Source organism: Dama dama, chromosome 17, assembly GCF_033118175.1.
Source record: "Dama dama isolate Ldn47 chromosome 17, ASM3311817v1, whole genome shotgun sequence".
Classification (NCBI taxonomy): domain Eukaryota; kingdom Metazoa; phylum Chordata; class Mammalia; order Artiodactyla; family Cervidae; genus Dama; species Dama dama.
Genome location: NC_083697.1, coordinates 39,703,637 through 39,720,951, shown reverse-complemented (window position 1 = coordinate 39,720,951; position 17,315 = coordinate 39,703,637). Strand labels below are relative to the sequence as shown.

General features: G+C 36.3%; 1 protein-coding gene across 5 annotated transcripts in view; it reads left to right on the top strand.

Annotated features, from left to right (window-relative positions):
* The window catches only part of CCSER1 (coiled-coil serine rich protein 1), a 1,396,414-nt gene that overhangs the window by 696,200 nt on the left and 682,899 nt on the right, over positions 1-17,315 (top strand). The window contains exon 9 of one of the 5 annotated variants that reach the window (XM_061164394.1): positions 6,877-6,992. The exons of the other annotated variants lie outside the window; for them this stretch is intronic. Within the exon in view, the coding sequence (XP_061020377.1) occupies positions 6,877-6,960 (84 nt within the window). The 3' untranslated portion in view covers positions 6,961-6,992. The remainder of the gene's footprint in view (positions 1-6,876; positions 6,993-17,315) is intronic. 5 annotated transcript variants of the gene reach the window in all.

The following is a 17,315-nucleotide window of genomic DNA, read 5'->3' as shown; positions in this document are numbered from 1 at the left end:
TCTCAGTTGTATATTAAAATATATAATGAGCCCTTTTCTGTAACAAAATTAAATTTCAATGACTGTTTTCTGTCCCTACTGGAAATGTGTGCAAACAAATAAAACAATTGATTTTAGTTGCATATATTCAGTTAGACCACAGGTAGATAGACATTTGGCAGTATAACTAAAATTATTATTTTTTTCAGCTATAGTTAATGGACAAACTATATTTTCAAAAATGAAGCTTCAGTGTTTACTTGTATAAAAAGTGGTTTGAATTTTAGAAGTAACTTAAGCTTGTTCACACTTACGGCTATTTTCCCCATTTGATTCTTCTCTGACTAAGTAGGCAGAAGAATGGCTACCAAAGTCCATTATCTAGAGATCCATAAATAAAGTAAACTTTTCTGGAAACCTGTTACATCTGTCATTAAGCAAATGAACATAACTCTGTCAGTTGCAAAATATATGAACATTTTCCCATTTTAATTTTACTCAGAAGTGTTTAACTACTAAAAATTCACAAAGGCTACTGACAAATATTTCCAAGCACTTTACAGATTTATCCTTTAGGACTAAATAGTGTGTATTTGAAAAAAAAAAAAATGTGGAACAATGAAATTGCAACTTCCAGTATTCTTCCTTAGATGATATGGTAAACTTCTTAAAGAATAAATTCCTTGTATTTAAATGCCAAACTTACCGAAACCAAGTACATTTTATCCTATTCATAATCCATCTTTGAGGAGACAGGAAGATATGCACTTATGATTACGTTATAAAGAAAATCAATCTTTCATTATTCAGTGCTTTTCCAATGATCTAAGGGATTGGTTCCCTTCTCTTTTTTTTTATTTTATTTTATTATTTTTTTTATTAGTTGGAGGCTAATTACTTCACAACATTTCAGTGGGTTTTGTCATACATTGATATGAATCAGCCATAGATTTACACGTATTCCCCATCCCGATCCCCCCTCCCACCTCCCACCTCCCTCTCCACCCGATTCCTCTGGGTCTTCCCAGTGCACCAGACCCGAGCTCTTGTCTCATGCATCTCACCTGGGCTGGTGATCTGTTTCACCATAGATAGTATACATGCTGTTCTTTTGAAATATCCCACCCTCACATTCTCCCACAGAGTTCAAAAGTCTGTTTTGTATTTCTGTGTCTCTTTTTCTGTTTTGCATATAGGGTTATCGTTACCATCTTTCTAAATCCCATATATATGTGTTACTGCAGCTCAATTCCAGAAAAATAAATGACCCAATCAAAAAATGGGCCAAAGAACTAAACAGACATTTCTCCAAAGAAGACATACAGATGGCTAACAAACACATGAAAAGATGCTCCACATCACTCATTATCAGAGAAATGCAAATCAAAACCACAATGAGGTACCATTACACGCCAGTCAGGATGGCTGCTATCCAAAAGTCTACAAGCAATAAATGCTGGAGAGGGTGTGGAGAAAAGGCAACCCTCTTACACTGTTGGTGGGAATGCAAACTAGTACAGCCGCTATGGAAAACAGTGTAGAGACTTCTTAAAAAACTGGAAATAGAACTGCCATATGACCCAGCAATCCCACTTCTGGGCATACACACTGAGGAAACCAGATCTGAAAGAGACACGTGCACCCCAATGTTCATCACAGCACTGTTTATAATAGCCAGGACATGGAAGCAACCTAGATGCCCATCAGCAGATGAATGGATAAGGAAGCTGTGGTACATATACACCATGGAATATTACTCAGCCGTTAAAAAGAATTCATTTGAACCAGTCCTAATGAGATGGATGAAACTGGAGCCCCTTATACAGAGTGAAGTAAACCAGAAAGATAAAGAACATTACAGCATACTAACACATATATATGGAATTTAGAAAGATGGTTCCTTTCTCTTTAACACAAGGGCAGTGTAAAAGTAGGTTCTGAAGTTGTGAAGGTGGCTATAGGACTTTTTTCTTAAGAGAGGCTTGTGATAAAGGATTTGTGCCTCTTTATAAAGACATTATCATTTGTTCACTGCCACCCAGTCCCCAATAAGAATCAGCGCATGACCCATAAGCACTCAAATGTTTATTTACTGAATAAATGAGAAATGTTATTCTAAGAAGGCAAAAATCTATTCCTAATTCCTCAATTGAAATAAGCCCTTCAGTGTGTTATATATGAACGCTACATTTTTAGATTGTCACTTTAAAAGAAGTTCTTAGAAGATTTCTGTCAATTGGCCCATCTGGAAGTCATAAACCTATTTCCTTTCCTAGTATTCATAAAGTGATTATTAATGATCAGAATAAACTCTAGAGTAAATATTATATTCGGTATTAAAATAGCTTTATTGTGATATAACTTACAACTCATCCTTTAGTGAAAATTCAAGTGTTTTTTAGAATCATTGCCAAGTTGTGCAACCATCACTCACAATCAATTTTTGACCATTCTCATTGGCCCCAAAGAAACTCTGAACACGTGAACGGGATAAAGTAAATAATTTGTTGCTAACAATCACCTTCAAATTATTAAGATTCAATGCTTGATTTTAAAGAGTAAGTTGAGTATTAGTGCCTCAGTAAGCTTAAATTATTGATACCAAACACTGCTACTTGATGTTAGATGCTACTTGAATTTAATAGTTTCAGTTCATTCTTTCTCTTACCATTAAGTTTCCCTGACTAACTACAGTGCAGAGAAAAATGTTAACTCCATTCTAGGAGTATTTAAAGGACAGTTTTTCACGTGTCATAGTAACATTTTTTTTAGACTTTTAATTTTACCTTTTTCTAAACTTGTGTAACCAATTACAGTTTCAGATTTGAACTTCTAAATGCAATGCCATTAGACATATTTGCTACTGCATGTTTAGAGCCATGTTTATGGTGTGAAATGTTTATTACCTTAGAGCTATGAGACTACCCTGCAAGACTGTAATACCAGTTCAGTGATATGCTTAGAATCACCATTGATACATAGGATTTGTCTCCTGAGCATATTTTGTTGAAATCAAGTGGAAAAGTTTTCCTTTCTTTCTTGATACATCCTTGATGATATCTAATGCTCTGTCAGCAGCGCCTGGAACTCTCATTGAAGATGACAGCTTAGGAAAACTGGATTTTCCCAGAGAGACTTATCCAACTAGAATATAGTTTTAATTTTGCCAACTTGAAATAGATTATACCAGATTGTTTTAATTGTATTCAAGACATCTGGGAGAATTTTGCTGGAGTCTGGAGAATCACATGCCATTATAAGATGTTTTCCTTATTACAGGCAACATGAGTTCTGGGACATAGTTCTATATATTTCCTAATATTCTAGTGACTCCACTGTACTGAATTAAGCCTCGAAGGCAATGATAGAGACTCTACCTTTTAAAACTGGTGCTGTCACATGTGACTTAAAGGTATTTCAGAATTTGGGGAAAACAGTCCCATTTGGCTCACCTTCCTAATATTCTGAGATAGTTAGACCTCTGTTTTGATCTGGCATGAGATTTGTGATAGTCTTACATGTGCAGACTACATGGTACTGTTGGGTAGAACATTTTATGGTAAATATAAAGCTGACAAATATAATTTTATTCACACTCATGCCCATGACTCTATTCATTTACCTTTCTGATATTGATAAACAGAAATGTGACCAGCAAGTATACATAAAAGAAACTTAGGTCAAGCTAACCTTTGGGTCTGTCATCCTAGTGAAGTATTATTAGCCAAATGTCAGAACCCACAGAAAATTTGTTTATAACTTAAAATGGATGAGCAGACACATTCTGCTGAGTCTCCCCCTCTCAAAAGCCTTACGGATCATCTTTCCTTTCTTGGCCCTCTCTGACTTACTCTTAGAATTTCCGGCAGGCAATCTAGTCCTCTTTATCTGTCAGAATTTAAATATTTATAAATTTTACCATAGTAATGCTATATAGGATATACATTTTTATATGGAAAGTAAGTCATATCAGCTAATACAATTTTAAAATTCAAGAATGTAAGTGATTTTTCTAGTTAATGGTATCTCGTGTAAAATTTTCTTAGAATTGACTTGAGACTAAGCAGATTATTTTAAAATAACTCATGTCCAGTTTAATTGTTCAACACATTTTTAAATAAATGAATTATTTTATACTATTGAATCATATTTGAATGTAATCTTTATGATGTCAGTCATTTTCGGCCTGTGAACTCCCAAGTGTTTCATGTGTCTTCTACATTACTAAATGCTTGGGAAAATACTGGATTCTTCTTGGACAAAGATCATATTCTGTAGATGAAAAGTATAAAATTGACATAAACAATTAATATCACATATACTTTCTTAAACTTGTTATATAGACGTTAAGTTGTGTCCAGCTCTTCGAACCCTCATGGACAGCAGTATGCCAGGCTCCTCTGTCCTCCACTATCTCCCAGAGTTTACTCAGATTCATGTCCATTGAGACAGTGATGCCATCCAGCCATCTCATCCTCTGTTGCCACCTTCTCATCCTGTCCTCAGTCTTTCTAAGTATCAGGGTCTTTTCCAGTCAGGCAGCTCTTCATATCAGATGGCCAAACTATTGGGGCTTCACCATTAGTCTTTCCAATGTATATTCATAATTGATTTCCTTTAGGGTTGACTGGTTTGATCTTCTTGCTGTCCCAGGGACTCTCGAGAGTCTTCTCCAGCACTACAGTTCAAAAGCATCAGTTCTTCAGCCCCAGCCTTCTTTGTGTTCTAACTCTAACATCTGTACATGACTACTGGAAAAACCATAGCACTAACTATGCAGACCTTTATCTGTAAAGTGATGTCTCTGCTTTTTAACTTGCTGGCTAGGTTTGTCATGGACTTCCCTGGTAACTCAACTGGTAAAGAATCTGCTTGCAGTGCAGAAAACCCCAGTTTGATTCCTGGGTTGAGAAGTTGCCCTGGAGAAGTGATAGGCTACCCACTCCAGTATTCATGGGCTTCCCTGGTGGCTCAGATGGTAAAGAAGCCACCTGCAACGTGGGAGACCTGGGTTCGATCCCTGGGTTGGGAAGATTCCCTGGAGGAGGGAAAGACTACCCACTCCAATATTGTTGCCTGGAAAATCCCTGTGGCAGAGCAGCCTGGCGGGCTATCGTCCACAGGTTCGCAAAGCGTTGAACACAACTAAGAGAGTAAGCATAGCGCAGGTTTGTCATCGCTGTCCTTCCAAGGAGCAGGAAGCTTCTAATTTCAGGGCGGCAGTCTCAGCCAGCATTGAATTTGGAGCCCTAGAAAGTAAAATCCATTACTGCTTCCACTTTATCCCCTTCTATTTGCTGTAAAGTGATGGGATTGGATGCCGTGACCTTCATTGTTTTAATGTTGAGCTTTAAGCCAGCTTTTTCACTCTTCTCTTTCACCCTCATCAAGAGGCCCTTCAGTCTGTCTTTAGCTTCTGCCATTAGAGTGGTATTATCTGCATATTTCTGAGGTTGTTTATATTTTTCCTGGCAATCTTGATTACAGCTTGTGATTCATCCTCCGTAGCATTTTGCATGATGTACTGTGCATAGAAATTAAATAAGCAGAGTGGCAATATACAACCTTGACATACTCCTTTCCCAATTTAGAACCAGTCAGTTGTTTCATTTCCAGTTCTAACTGTTGCTTCTTAACATGCATACAGGTTTCTCAGGAGGCAGGTAAGGTGGTCTGATATTCCCATCTTTTTAAGAATTTTCCAGTTTTTGTTGTGATCCACACAGTCAAAGGCTTTAGAATAGTTAAGTAGTAATAAATGTTTGTTTGTTTTTTTTTCCTGGAACTCCCTTGTTTTCTCCATGACCCAACAAATGGTGCCAATGTGATCTCTGCTTCCTCTGCCTCTTCAAAACCTAGCTTATAGATCTGGAAGTTCTTGATTTATGTGCTGCTGAAGCCTAGCTTGAAACTTTTTGAGATTTACTTTACTAACATGCAAAATGAGTGCAGTTGTATGGTAGTTTGAAAATTCTTGAGCATTGCCCTTCTTTGGGATTGGAATGAAAACTGACCTTTTCATTCTGGCCACTACTGCATTTTCCAAATTTGCTGACATATTGAATGCAGCACTTTAACAGCATCATAGTTTAGAATTTTAAATATCTCAGCTGGAATTCTATCACCGCCTCTAGCTTTGTTCTCAGTAATGCTTCTTAAGGCCCACTTGACTTCATACTCCAGGATGTCTGGCTCTTGGTGAGTGACACACCATTATGGTTATCCGGGTCATTGAGACTTTTTTTGCGTAATTCTCCTGTGTGATTTTGTCACCTCTTCTTAATCTCTTCTGCTTCTGTTATTAGGTCTTTGCCATTTCTTTTCTTTAGCATGCCCCTCCTTGCATGAAATGTTCCCTTAATATGTCCAGTTTTCTTGAAGATATCTCTAGTCTTTCCCATTCTGTTGTTTTCCTCTATTTCTTTGCAGTGTTTATTTAAGTAGGCCTTCTTATCTCTCCTTGCTATTCTCTGGAACTCTGCATTCAGTTGGGTATATCTTTTCTTTTATCCCTTTTCAGTTCTCTTCTTTCCTCAGCTATTTGTAAAGCCTCCTCAGACAACCATGCTGCCTTCTTGCATTTATTCTGCTTTGGGATGATTTTGGTCACTGCCTCCTGTACAATGTTACAAACCTCTATTCATAATTCTTCAGGTACTGTCTACAGGTCTAGTCCCTTGAATGTATTTGTCACCTCCACTGTATCATCATAAGGGATTTGACTTATGTCAAACCTGAATAGCCTAGTGGTTTTCCCTAATTTCTTCAATTTAATCCTGAATGTATAGCACCTGAAAACATCACTTCCTCACACATGTGTATGAACATAAATTTGTTAGCAGAGCAAGTTTAAGTAAACAAATGTGAATGTACTTTTCATATATCTTCCAACTACAGGTTCTGAAACAACTAAAATCTAATCATGAGATGAGTCAAGAATCTGTGCCTTCCATAAGCCTCAGCTCTTACATGAGCTGCTAGAACACAGTACCATAGACTGCGTGGCTGAAACAGTAAGCATGTATTTTTCCCAGTTCTGGAGGTTGGAAATCTGAGATCAGGGTGTCCAGCATGGTTGAGTTCAGTAATGGGCCCTCTTCCAGGTTGCAGACTGCCAGCTTCTAGTCGTACCCTCTCATGGCAGGAGGAGAACAAGCTATTCATAACTCTGTGATCCCTTATTATAAGGGCGTTAATCCAATTCATGAGGGCTGCACCCTCAAGACCTAGTCACATTCCAAAGGCCCCACGGCCCAGTACCATCACACTGGGGATTCAACTTCAGTATATGTGTTCGGGGAATAGAAGCATTTGATCTATAACATATCTGTGGAACTGTTGCATGCTTACTAAATCTGCTGCATGCTCATTGATGCATTACATCTATGGTTCCAAAAGTGAGACTGCAAAGAAACATCATTTATTTATAGAAGGCAGGTCCTAAACTCCGGTCTAATTATATTTGCTTGGAAGGAGGGAAAAGAGAAGAAAGCCCACATCAGTTGACCAAACTGTCTCAAGAGAAATCTTTGGAGAGACTGAGTTCCCTGTATTGCATTTTTTCACCCAGTCTCATCAACTGGAGAGGACAGTTCTCTTCTGTTGTTGAAGGCTAGGTTAAGAACAGAAAAGAGACTTGAGATCCTTCCCCCATTCTTCAGAAAGGGTAGATGTTTACATTTAAAAACTAATAAGAACACTAGAAGAAAGAGAAAATGGTTTCCCCCAAAGGAAAGTATAAATAAAAGACTGGTACATGAATTGTCTCCTTATTCTTCTGTAGTCATTAACTAATACTTTGGTCTTTGAGTTAGTGTCTTGGATTGAAATTATAAAAAATTAATATTTTTGCAATTATATTGTATTATATAGTATAGCATACATATGTCAGGTTATATAAAGTACTCTCTTGATCTCTGCTATTTTAGTAACTTGAGATTTGTTATTTTATTAAATCTGCCATTGCAGTGAACATAGTTTACTTAGTAGAGGGGAGAATCCTTTATTTTACTAGAGAGAAAAAAATTTAAATCAGTTTTACCAAATTTTAATATTAAATGTGTGTGGGTAGAGAAGAATAAGGAGAAAGGTTGTATCTTAATTCAGAAATAGGAAGGAGACAAAATAACCATTTTCTCTTATAAAAGAGGTTGACTCTCTGACATTAATTTCACCACAGGAAATCTGTAATCTTTGTTTTAGAGAATAATTGGTACTAGTACTATTTATGAAGTGCTGTGCGCTCAAATCCTTGAAGAACCTTTCAGCTTTGTGATTAGCCTCAGATGTCTAGCCTAGAGTGTTTCGCATTTTTTTTGGAGGGGGGCGCGGTTCGCAATTACATCCTCCCACTAGGCATCTGATGAACTGAACTAGACAGCTTTGAACTCAAGCAAACTCAGGAATATAGTTTTATGAGTAGTATTAAAAAATAATTTAAAATGTCAATATTCAAAATGTTTCATACTTCATGTACTTTGTCTTCACTGACTACAGGACCTGTGTATAAGGCTTAAAGCAAATCAACAAAGGGACAATATTATATTACAAAAAGAAATACCCCCATCTCAGAGCTGTAAAGCTTCTTTGTCTCTCTTTTTTAAAATGATTATAACCTTGTCTGCAAGTCACTGTGAATTTCCATGACAGTTGTGGCATTTCTCATCAGAGACTAAGTTCTTTTTTCAGTTGGCAAATAGGATCCAGATTAATAAGAAAACAATTTTTTTCAACATCTTAAAAAACTTTAAAAAAATGACAGTATCATGCTACCATGTAATCATTAGGTAAATCATCAGATTACCTAATTTCTTATAGTTCTAAAATACCCCTGCTGTGACATGTCCCTGTTAAGAGTTTTAACTGTATCCACTGGAGAAGGAAATGGCAGCCCACTCCAGTAGTCTTGCCTGGAGAATCCCAGGGACGGGAGCCTGGTGGGCTGCCGTCTGTGGGGTCACAGAGTTGGACACGACTGACGTGACTTAGTAGCAGCAGCAGAGATACTGAGTCTGCTCTCACTAAATGTTTTTCCCTCTCCTTTGGAAAATAAGATCAGTGTCTAAAAACCTCAGTAGTAATGTAGAAACAAGAGGCACGTGCCTCTTAAAGGTAGTCCTTATTATCAAAATACTAGTTTGTGTCTTAGATGACTCATTTCTAAGACAAGAAATCAGAAATGTTGGGGCAAGGGTGGGAATAAACAATAAAAATCATTGGTTAATGAAGAAAATATTTCTGCTTATAGCCCTTGACGTAGTCTGGGTCAGGATGTATTTTGTGTTAAAACTACTTACGATCTCAGTTTTCTCCTTTGCTCAAGTTTCTGGCTACTCTGTAGAATCTTAAAAGCTAGATTGAATTTTAATACATTAAAAATCAAGTACAAACTGTATTATCTCTATTTTGAGGTTTGTCCTGGTACCCTGGATGTCTGTCTAGCTCTCATTTGTCATCACAATACTCATAACTCTTAAGGACTGGGAAGACCCAGAGGAATCGGGTGGAGAGGGAGGTGTGGGAGGGGGGATCGGGATGGGGAATCCATGTAAATCCATGGCTGATTCATGTCAATGTATGACAAAAACCACTACAATATTGTAAAGTAAGTAGCCTCCAACTAATAAAAATAAATGGAAAAAACAACAACAACAAAATAAAAATGTGCTTTTTCTTACCAGTTAGTTTCTGTGACTTGTCTAATGAATGAGAATTTAGATATGAATCACAAACATGAACTTTTTTTTAATCTTCATGAATACTGTTTTTTTTTTTTTTAATTGCCTCTTCCTGAATGTTGGCCTATTTAATATTAGTGCTCAGTAAGTATTAATTACTTCACTCCACTAGCCTTTGTTGGATTAATTTGTTAGATAATATAGTTTATTTCTTCTCACCAACTTTATTTTAAACATCTTTAAACAAACTGTATTTTGAAAACAAAATTTAAAAATCTCTCCTATTTTTAAAGTAGTAAATAATAATGTCATTAAAACTCTTGACACTTTCCCTTTGCCAGGAACAACTTAGACAGGAAATGTGTTTTTGTTTGTTTGTTTTTGGTCCTTTTTCGTATGCTCAAACTCTAACTCCTCTATTGGGTTAGCTCTGTGGTGCCATGTCTTTGCTCACTGGTCTTCTCAGGGAGAGGGAATAAATAAGAAACTAGTTGGAACATGGAGACTAATGATGACAGAATGGTGACCCCAAAAAAGAAATAGCATCTGGATTGTGCAGGAAACCAGTCTATTTTGGGTAAGCATCAGAGTCTGAGAGAGGAGAAGGAACTTTTGGGTGCTAAATGGATCTTGACTTTGATACAGTAAAGGCTGAGAACTGGTCTGAAGTGTCTGATCATCAAAGAAAACTAGTAGGAGATGAAGTAGGAAATAGCAAGAAATGGCTCAATTTCAGGGAGAACAGCTCTTACAGGAGTGAGAGGCATGAAGGACCTGACCACTGATAGACTAAAGGCAGAGATTCTTGGGGAATCAGTGCCCAAAGGGAATGGGTCATTCAGAGATCGTCATTCTGCTTTACCAAAGACAATGTCTGATCACAAAGCTGTCATTCCATCTTTGCTAATCACCCCCTTTCCCATGTTCAAAAATATAATAGTTATAATAACTTATATGCTAACTTTATATAATATCCAAGAAAAGTGTACAAGAAGGTTTCTGCCTAATAGGCTATGAAATTGTTTGTGTCTTTAAGGGGAAATTTTTAAAAAGATACCCTGAAGAGTAAGATTTTAGGTTGGATGAACATGTGAAGACAATTTTTAGATTTTATACATTCAAAGCATGGCATCTTTTAAAGTCAGCATAGGTTAAAAATTGTGCAGGTCCTTTAAGGCCCAGTTCTCCTTCATTTATTGTATGTATGACTGTAGGCAAATTGCATAACACCTCATTTCCTCAGGTTTTTTATATGTGGTATATCTGTATGTGATAATATCTACAGAAGTCAGGGGAAAAAGTGTGCTTATAATAGTGTGGCTGTTAGTTTCCAAAGCAGTCACTCTTCCGGTTTCAGGAAATCTGCTGTCCACAGATTGCCAGGTCTTTGATATGCTGGATTGAAGTTTGTCTTCAGGAGAAATTTAATAACCTAAGAGTCAGGCCATTGTTCAGTGAATGCTAAGACTTGTCTAAAGCACTCTTCAAATGTAAAGTGTTAGATACTTATATTTTGAGGTTTTGATATTTTTTGTTTCATACTTAAGAATAAATCACATCTTAAGATATTTAAATTTTTTAAGACTAATCTTTTTCTGTCTCAGAACATCAGAATGCTTTCTAGAGGATTATATCTTTAATGGTGTAATATAGAACTTTTACTATATCCAATATGTTTTTATACTTATTTACCATTTTTTCCCCATCTGTTGCTGGGTTTTTTCATATACCCTTTGTTTATTTGGCCTAACCACTTGGTATGAATTCTTTTTAATTAAGGAAATTCTTCCAAATTTCCTTAATAGTATGAATCTATTTCAGGAGAATGCACATTATTTTCCTATCTCTAGGCATAGAATTTGTTTTACCATTTTTTTTTTTCATTCTATAGTTATTATTGCAATCTGTCCAGAAAACCTAACTGCCTGATGCGTTGAATAGCATTGCTTAGTCTCTTGAAGCTTAAAGGTAACAACATAAAATATATTCTTTTATGTGTTCAGTACTCTTGAGTCCTAGCCAAACCTCTCAAGATTTTGTGAATTTTTTAAGCACTCTGACTTCATATATTATTAGATATTAGATGTTCTCCAAGATGTTGTTATAAATCTTGTCATTCTTCCAATCTCCTTTCCAGTAACATATATAAATTGAGATATATGTGGCAACTGAATATTACTAAACTAACACTATACTTCAGAGTTCTTAAATTACGCTTGCTTAACCATGCATGATAAAAAATAATTTCTTAGCCCAGGGCACTGACTCATATTTTACAGCAGTTACTGGCAGTAACAGACGTTGGTACCATTGAAGAGAGCCTTCAATATTGGCGCTATTTTACTATTCTTGCACATCAGCCTCCTTGGTCTTCCTTGAACACACAAAGTATGTTTTTTCCTTCTGGTTATTTGCCTTAAGCTACCTTCTCAAATTTTCTTACCCCAGTTTATGTGATGACTACCTCTTATACTTCAAGAATTTACTCAAATGTTACTTTCTTAAATTCCCCTACTCTGTCTTACTTAAAATTGCAACCTGGCCCCTCATTGTATGCCCTGTTAAAACTGCTCTTTTTTTCTACAGCATTTATTAAATTCTAATAGACATTATTTACCTATTTTTATGTTTGTGCTTAACATCTGCCCACACCAGCCAGTATGTAAATGCTGTGAAAGATGTTTGTTTCATTTACCAATGTATTTCTAGTTTCTATGTAGGGGGTTAGCAAACTTTTTCTGTAAACAACCTGATGTTATTTTAGGTTTTGTGGTCCATACAGTGTCTCAACCAACCTGTGCCACTGCGTCCTGAAAGCAGCTAGAGACAGTATGTAAATGAAGGGTGTGGCTGTGTTCAGATAAGATGGTATTTATCAGAAGAGACTGTAGGTGGGATTTGGCTATAGTTTTGTGATAATTTCTGGTACATAAAAACTTCTTAATAAATTTGTAGAATATATGAAATAAGTGTATTGAAATTATTAATAAGCATATTTAAAATGTGAACATAAATGATGTGACAAATCTGCCTCTCTCATCCTAAAACTAAGTCATTTCTTAATTAAAATAGTTCACTCTGGCCTTACTGCCCATTTTAAATAACAGTTCTTATTACATTAAGCCTGATATATTCTTAAATATCACAATTCTTAATATATCATAATATAATTTTAGAATTATAATGAGAACTAAAAGGCTATCGGAGGCAGGAAAACAGAAAAAAACCCTGAGTTCAAGATTAGTATACGTATTTTGATTGTCTTTTTATTTTGTTGTTTTGGAAATTATTTCTTCAGCATTTTAAGACACTGATTTCTATAGTGTGTAATGTTCTTTCTTTCTTCAGCTATGAGAATAAGAGGCTTTCCTATTTCTCGAGTTAGAAGCCAACCCAAAATGATGGCAGTGGACTTACTGCTGTTATTTCCTCACTCTGGAATACATTTCTAAGCAGCAACACAAAATGTGACTCAGTCACCCCCAAATGGAGAATTAGTTTACCATCTCATATATAAATGTCTCTTGAAATTAACTGGGTCACTTTGTTTCCAGTAAACTTTAAAAGACTTCCTTATTGACCGAAAGATTTAAAATAGTTATGTGCTCACCCTGAATAGAGGTGTGTGTGTTGGTGGGCAGCAACTCTGCAGAATGAGAGTGAAATTATTTCACTTTAAAGAGACAGTCAGTTAACACAATAGTGAAGTGAAGTCATTCCAGTCGTGTCCAACTCTTTGCGACTCTTGGTAGTCTACCAAGATCTTCCATCCATGGGATTCTCCAGGCAAGAATACTGGAGTGGGTTACCATTTCCTTCTCCAGGGTATCTTCCCAACCCAGGGATCGAACCCGGGTCTCCCGCATTGGAGGCAGACGCTTTAACCTCTGAGCCACCAGGAAAGTCCATGGGGAGTATGAAAAGTTTAAGTATGGCATCACAGAATCTGTTTGCTGTCTTTGGAATAGAATTACTTTTTGCGGAAATCTGTTTTAACATTGTTATTGGAACTTGCCTATCTGATAAATTAATTTTGGCATATAGATTATATCAAAAGGCAGGTTGACATGGTTGGTCAGTTACCTTTATGAAAACATCCAGAATAATTGACCAAAGCATGTACATTTTACAACTGCTAAAAGCTATTGTGTTTTAAGTTTCAGAATGGTAATGTGTAAAATACTAAGTAAATTTTTCAGAAGTAATTTTTTGTGATCAGACTTGGGATGGAGAAATTGATTATTTTCTATCATATCAACAAAAGAGATATTTATTAACTTAGTCAGATGTGAAACAAAGTCTCTTACCCATGAATAATATTATGTAAGTTAAACAACTTGTAACAGAAATTCTTTTGACACAATTCTATTATATATCCTTCTAAAAAATAATCAAGTATTCTGACATAGTATGATCAGTATGGGTTTTATTTGGTTTAATTTTCTCTAATAGGGTGTCTTTATTCCTTTTGAAACTTATTTTCATGTTTGTATGTGCAATTTTATTGATTACCCGTATTCTAACAGCTATAACAGGTTTTATTTATTCATTAATCATTAATCATTCACCCGAATGTGTTGGATGTATACTTTATGTCAGGACCTGGGAATCAAAAGAAGAATGAGATATGATTCCTATACTTAAGCCATTGTAGTCTTGTGGGAACTTTATATATATATATATATATATATATATATATATATATATAAAATAAGCCATTTCAATTCAGTGTGAGGAATGCTGGGGCAGTGTGTATTGGCTGTGTGAACATGCCATTGGTGGAATATCTAATACAGTCTGTGACAGTGTCCTTTTTATTCTGATGGGGAGACCTTGTCACTTAGTAACTCAGAAGTCTCCCTCTATCCCTCACCCTTCCTCTTCACAAATTCTTTCTTTCATTATCTCAAACTTATTTCCTATAACACCTTTTCATTCCAGTGAGGCTTCCTGTTTTAAATCAAAAATTTTAATAATTTTCTTAATTCCATTTCTTATGTCTCTTTTCTTATTGAGTGATCACCATCTTTTATATTAGCAACTTTCTGTATCCCCATCCTCTATAGAATAAGAAACATTTGCTTCACCAGACTCAACCTTCGCTGTCAGTATTTTCTTTGGTTTTCTTAGTTTGACATTTAAAATATAAATGTAGAGGTCCTTTGAAAAACAGGGAAAACAGGGAAAAACATAGGAAGAATTCCATAAAAATATAAGAATTCTCATTCAAATCAAAAAGGCACTGTGGACAGCCAATATTTTTGTGGATATTTTTGTATTTTTTTAAAATATTTTTTTTGTTTGTTTACTGTTTTTAGTGTCAGCTCTGGATATGCAGCTTCTGTTTTGATTTTTTTAATTACTCAAAGATCTTTACTGACAAATAATAGGTCAATAAATATATATATTTCAACAGTATTCATTTTTCAGACTTAAAATATGATAGTCATATCATAATTACATAAGATGAACACTTAACCATTCTAAGAACATTTTTGTAGATCTTTTAAAAGGTAGATTGTTATTTATGCTTCCTCCATTTGTCAATTTTTCTTGTATGGTCACAGAAATTAATAACTCAGAACTGTGTGTTGGGTAAGTATAAATATAGTGGATCTTTAGCACACAAGTTTGGAAAGTACGGGTGCTCTGATATGTAGCATATTTTCAATATGTACTATAGGACTGTGAGATCTGTGGTTGGTTGAATCTGCAGACATGGAGCAGCAGATGTGAAGGGCCAACTGTAAAGTTATATGCAGATTGTTACATGCACAGGGGATCAGCACCCCTAACCTCTGTGTTGTTCAAGAGTCAACTGTACTATCTGAGGTATAGAACTGTGGCTTGAAAGGTGAATGCATAGTAACAGTGAGAAAATATCAATCTCATAGCATTTAAGTCACTTATACAGAAAATATAGCTGGAATGTAAGGGTGGAAAATGACCCTAAGATATAGATAACAGTCAGGGAATTATTTAAAATGTATAAAACAGTGATATAAGCATAAGTAGATTTCCTTCCCCTCTCAAGATGCTCAGAGACTATGCACTTGTACTACTTTTTTTTTTTTTTTTTTTGGCTATATATGCACCTTATTCTCTGACTTGACATTTATTATCATGTCATTTACTCACTGAGCTAGACTGCTCTTTAACTTTGGGACACTGTGAATCTCAAAGTTAAACACATTTCTTTTTAAGTTTTGATCGTCCTCTTAAGTATGCAGCCCATCTAGTAATTGTTCATAACTATGCGGCATGACTTCCTATGCAATGTTATTCCTCCCCTGTGTAACCATCACTTCTTTCTCCAAAACATTCAGAAATGTATTTTATCCCTTAATACACATATAAACTTTGTTAACTTGCTTGTGAAAGACTATATGGGTCACAGTCCTGTCAGTCGACATCACACAGTAATTTGAACAAAAATTGATATAAATAATTACTGATTGCATAAGCAGATTCAGGTAATGTAGCATTAGTTCATATATAAAAGAATTCTAAAGAATGCAGAAGTAGCAGATATATAGAACAGCCACTATTCCTAAAACTGAGATAAAGCAAGCATATAAGAGCTGACCCATCCCCAGACTGAGATAGAGAGTGTTGGGGAGAGCAGAGTTATGGCTCACTGAATGATAGAAAAGTCTTGATGGTGCTTCACTGGTTGAATTAGGGGCTTCCCTGGTGACTCAATTGGTAAAGAATTTGCCTGCAATACCGGAGACCCAGGTTCAATTCCTGGGTTAGGAAGATTCCCCTGGAGAAGGAAATGGCAGCCCACTCCAGTATTCTTGCCTGGAGAATTCCATGGACAGAGGAGCCTGACGGGCTACAGTCCATGGAATTGCAAAGAGTCGGACACGATTGAGTGGCTAACACTTTCCCTTCACAGGTAGAATTTACTGAAAGTCTGCCCTCTGGTACTTGTAGGAACTCTACCCTGTAGTACTGGGGAATGCTGCTCACAGGGAGTGTCCTGGTGGAGGCACTCTGCTGCAAGTCAGCCTGAGAAGGTTCCCCCGGGGACATTTCTGACCACTGAGCACTACAAACTGTCATAGACTGGGGGCCCAGTGCAGTGGGAAAAGCCATGGAGCTGGGGAAGCTGGGATGCTTCTGAAACTGCCTGAACTCCAGGAGCCTGGCACTGGAGAAGCTGCTTACATTTCAGAAGCCTATTGAAAGAGCCAACCGGAATCAGCAGGAAAAATACCTTTCCCTGCAGTGAAGCGTTAGCACCTTCTATTGATGAGGTTTAACATCATGCTAGCTGCCTAAGGAAGAATGTTTAATGTCCCAACTCCATTTTTACACAACAAAAAAATGAAGTTTGGTAAATTTGAACCTGAGACAATTGACAGCTTGCACAAAATTCTATTCTGAACCGAAACTTGTCTTTGCTTTAACTGTAAAAGACTTGCAGAATAATCCACAAAGAACTGTTGTTCTTTGGTACTCCTTATGTACCAAAGAACTGATCTTACTGCAGAGCAGTTCATAGATAAGAAGGTTAAAGCTTCCTTTAGGTTCTGGCAGATGTAGTTATTTGCCCCAAGACTTGTGATTTGACAGAGACCCTAAGCTGCTTTCAAGATCAAATGCCTGTAGTTGTGGATAAATTCAGGATGGCCTTGGGCAGGAGCAAGAGAT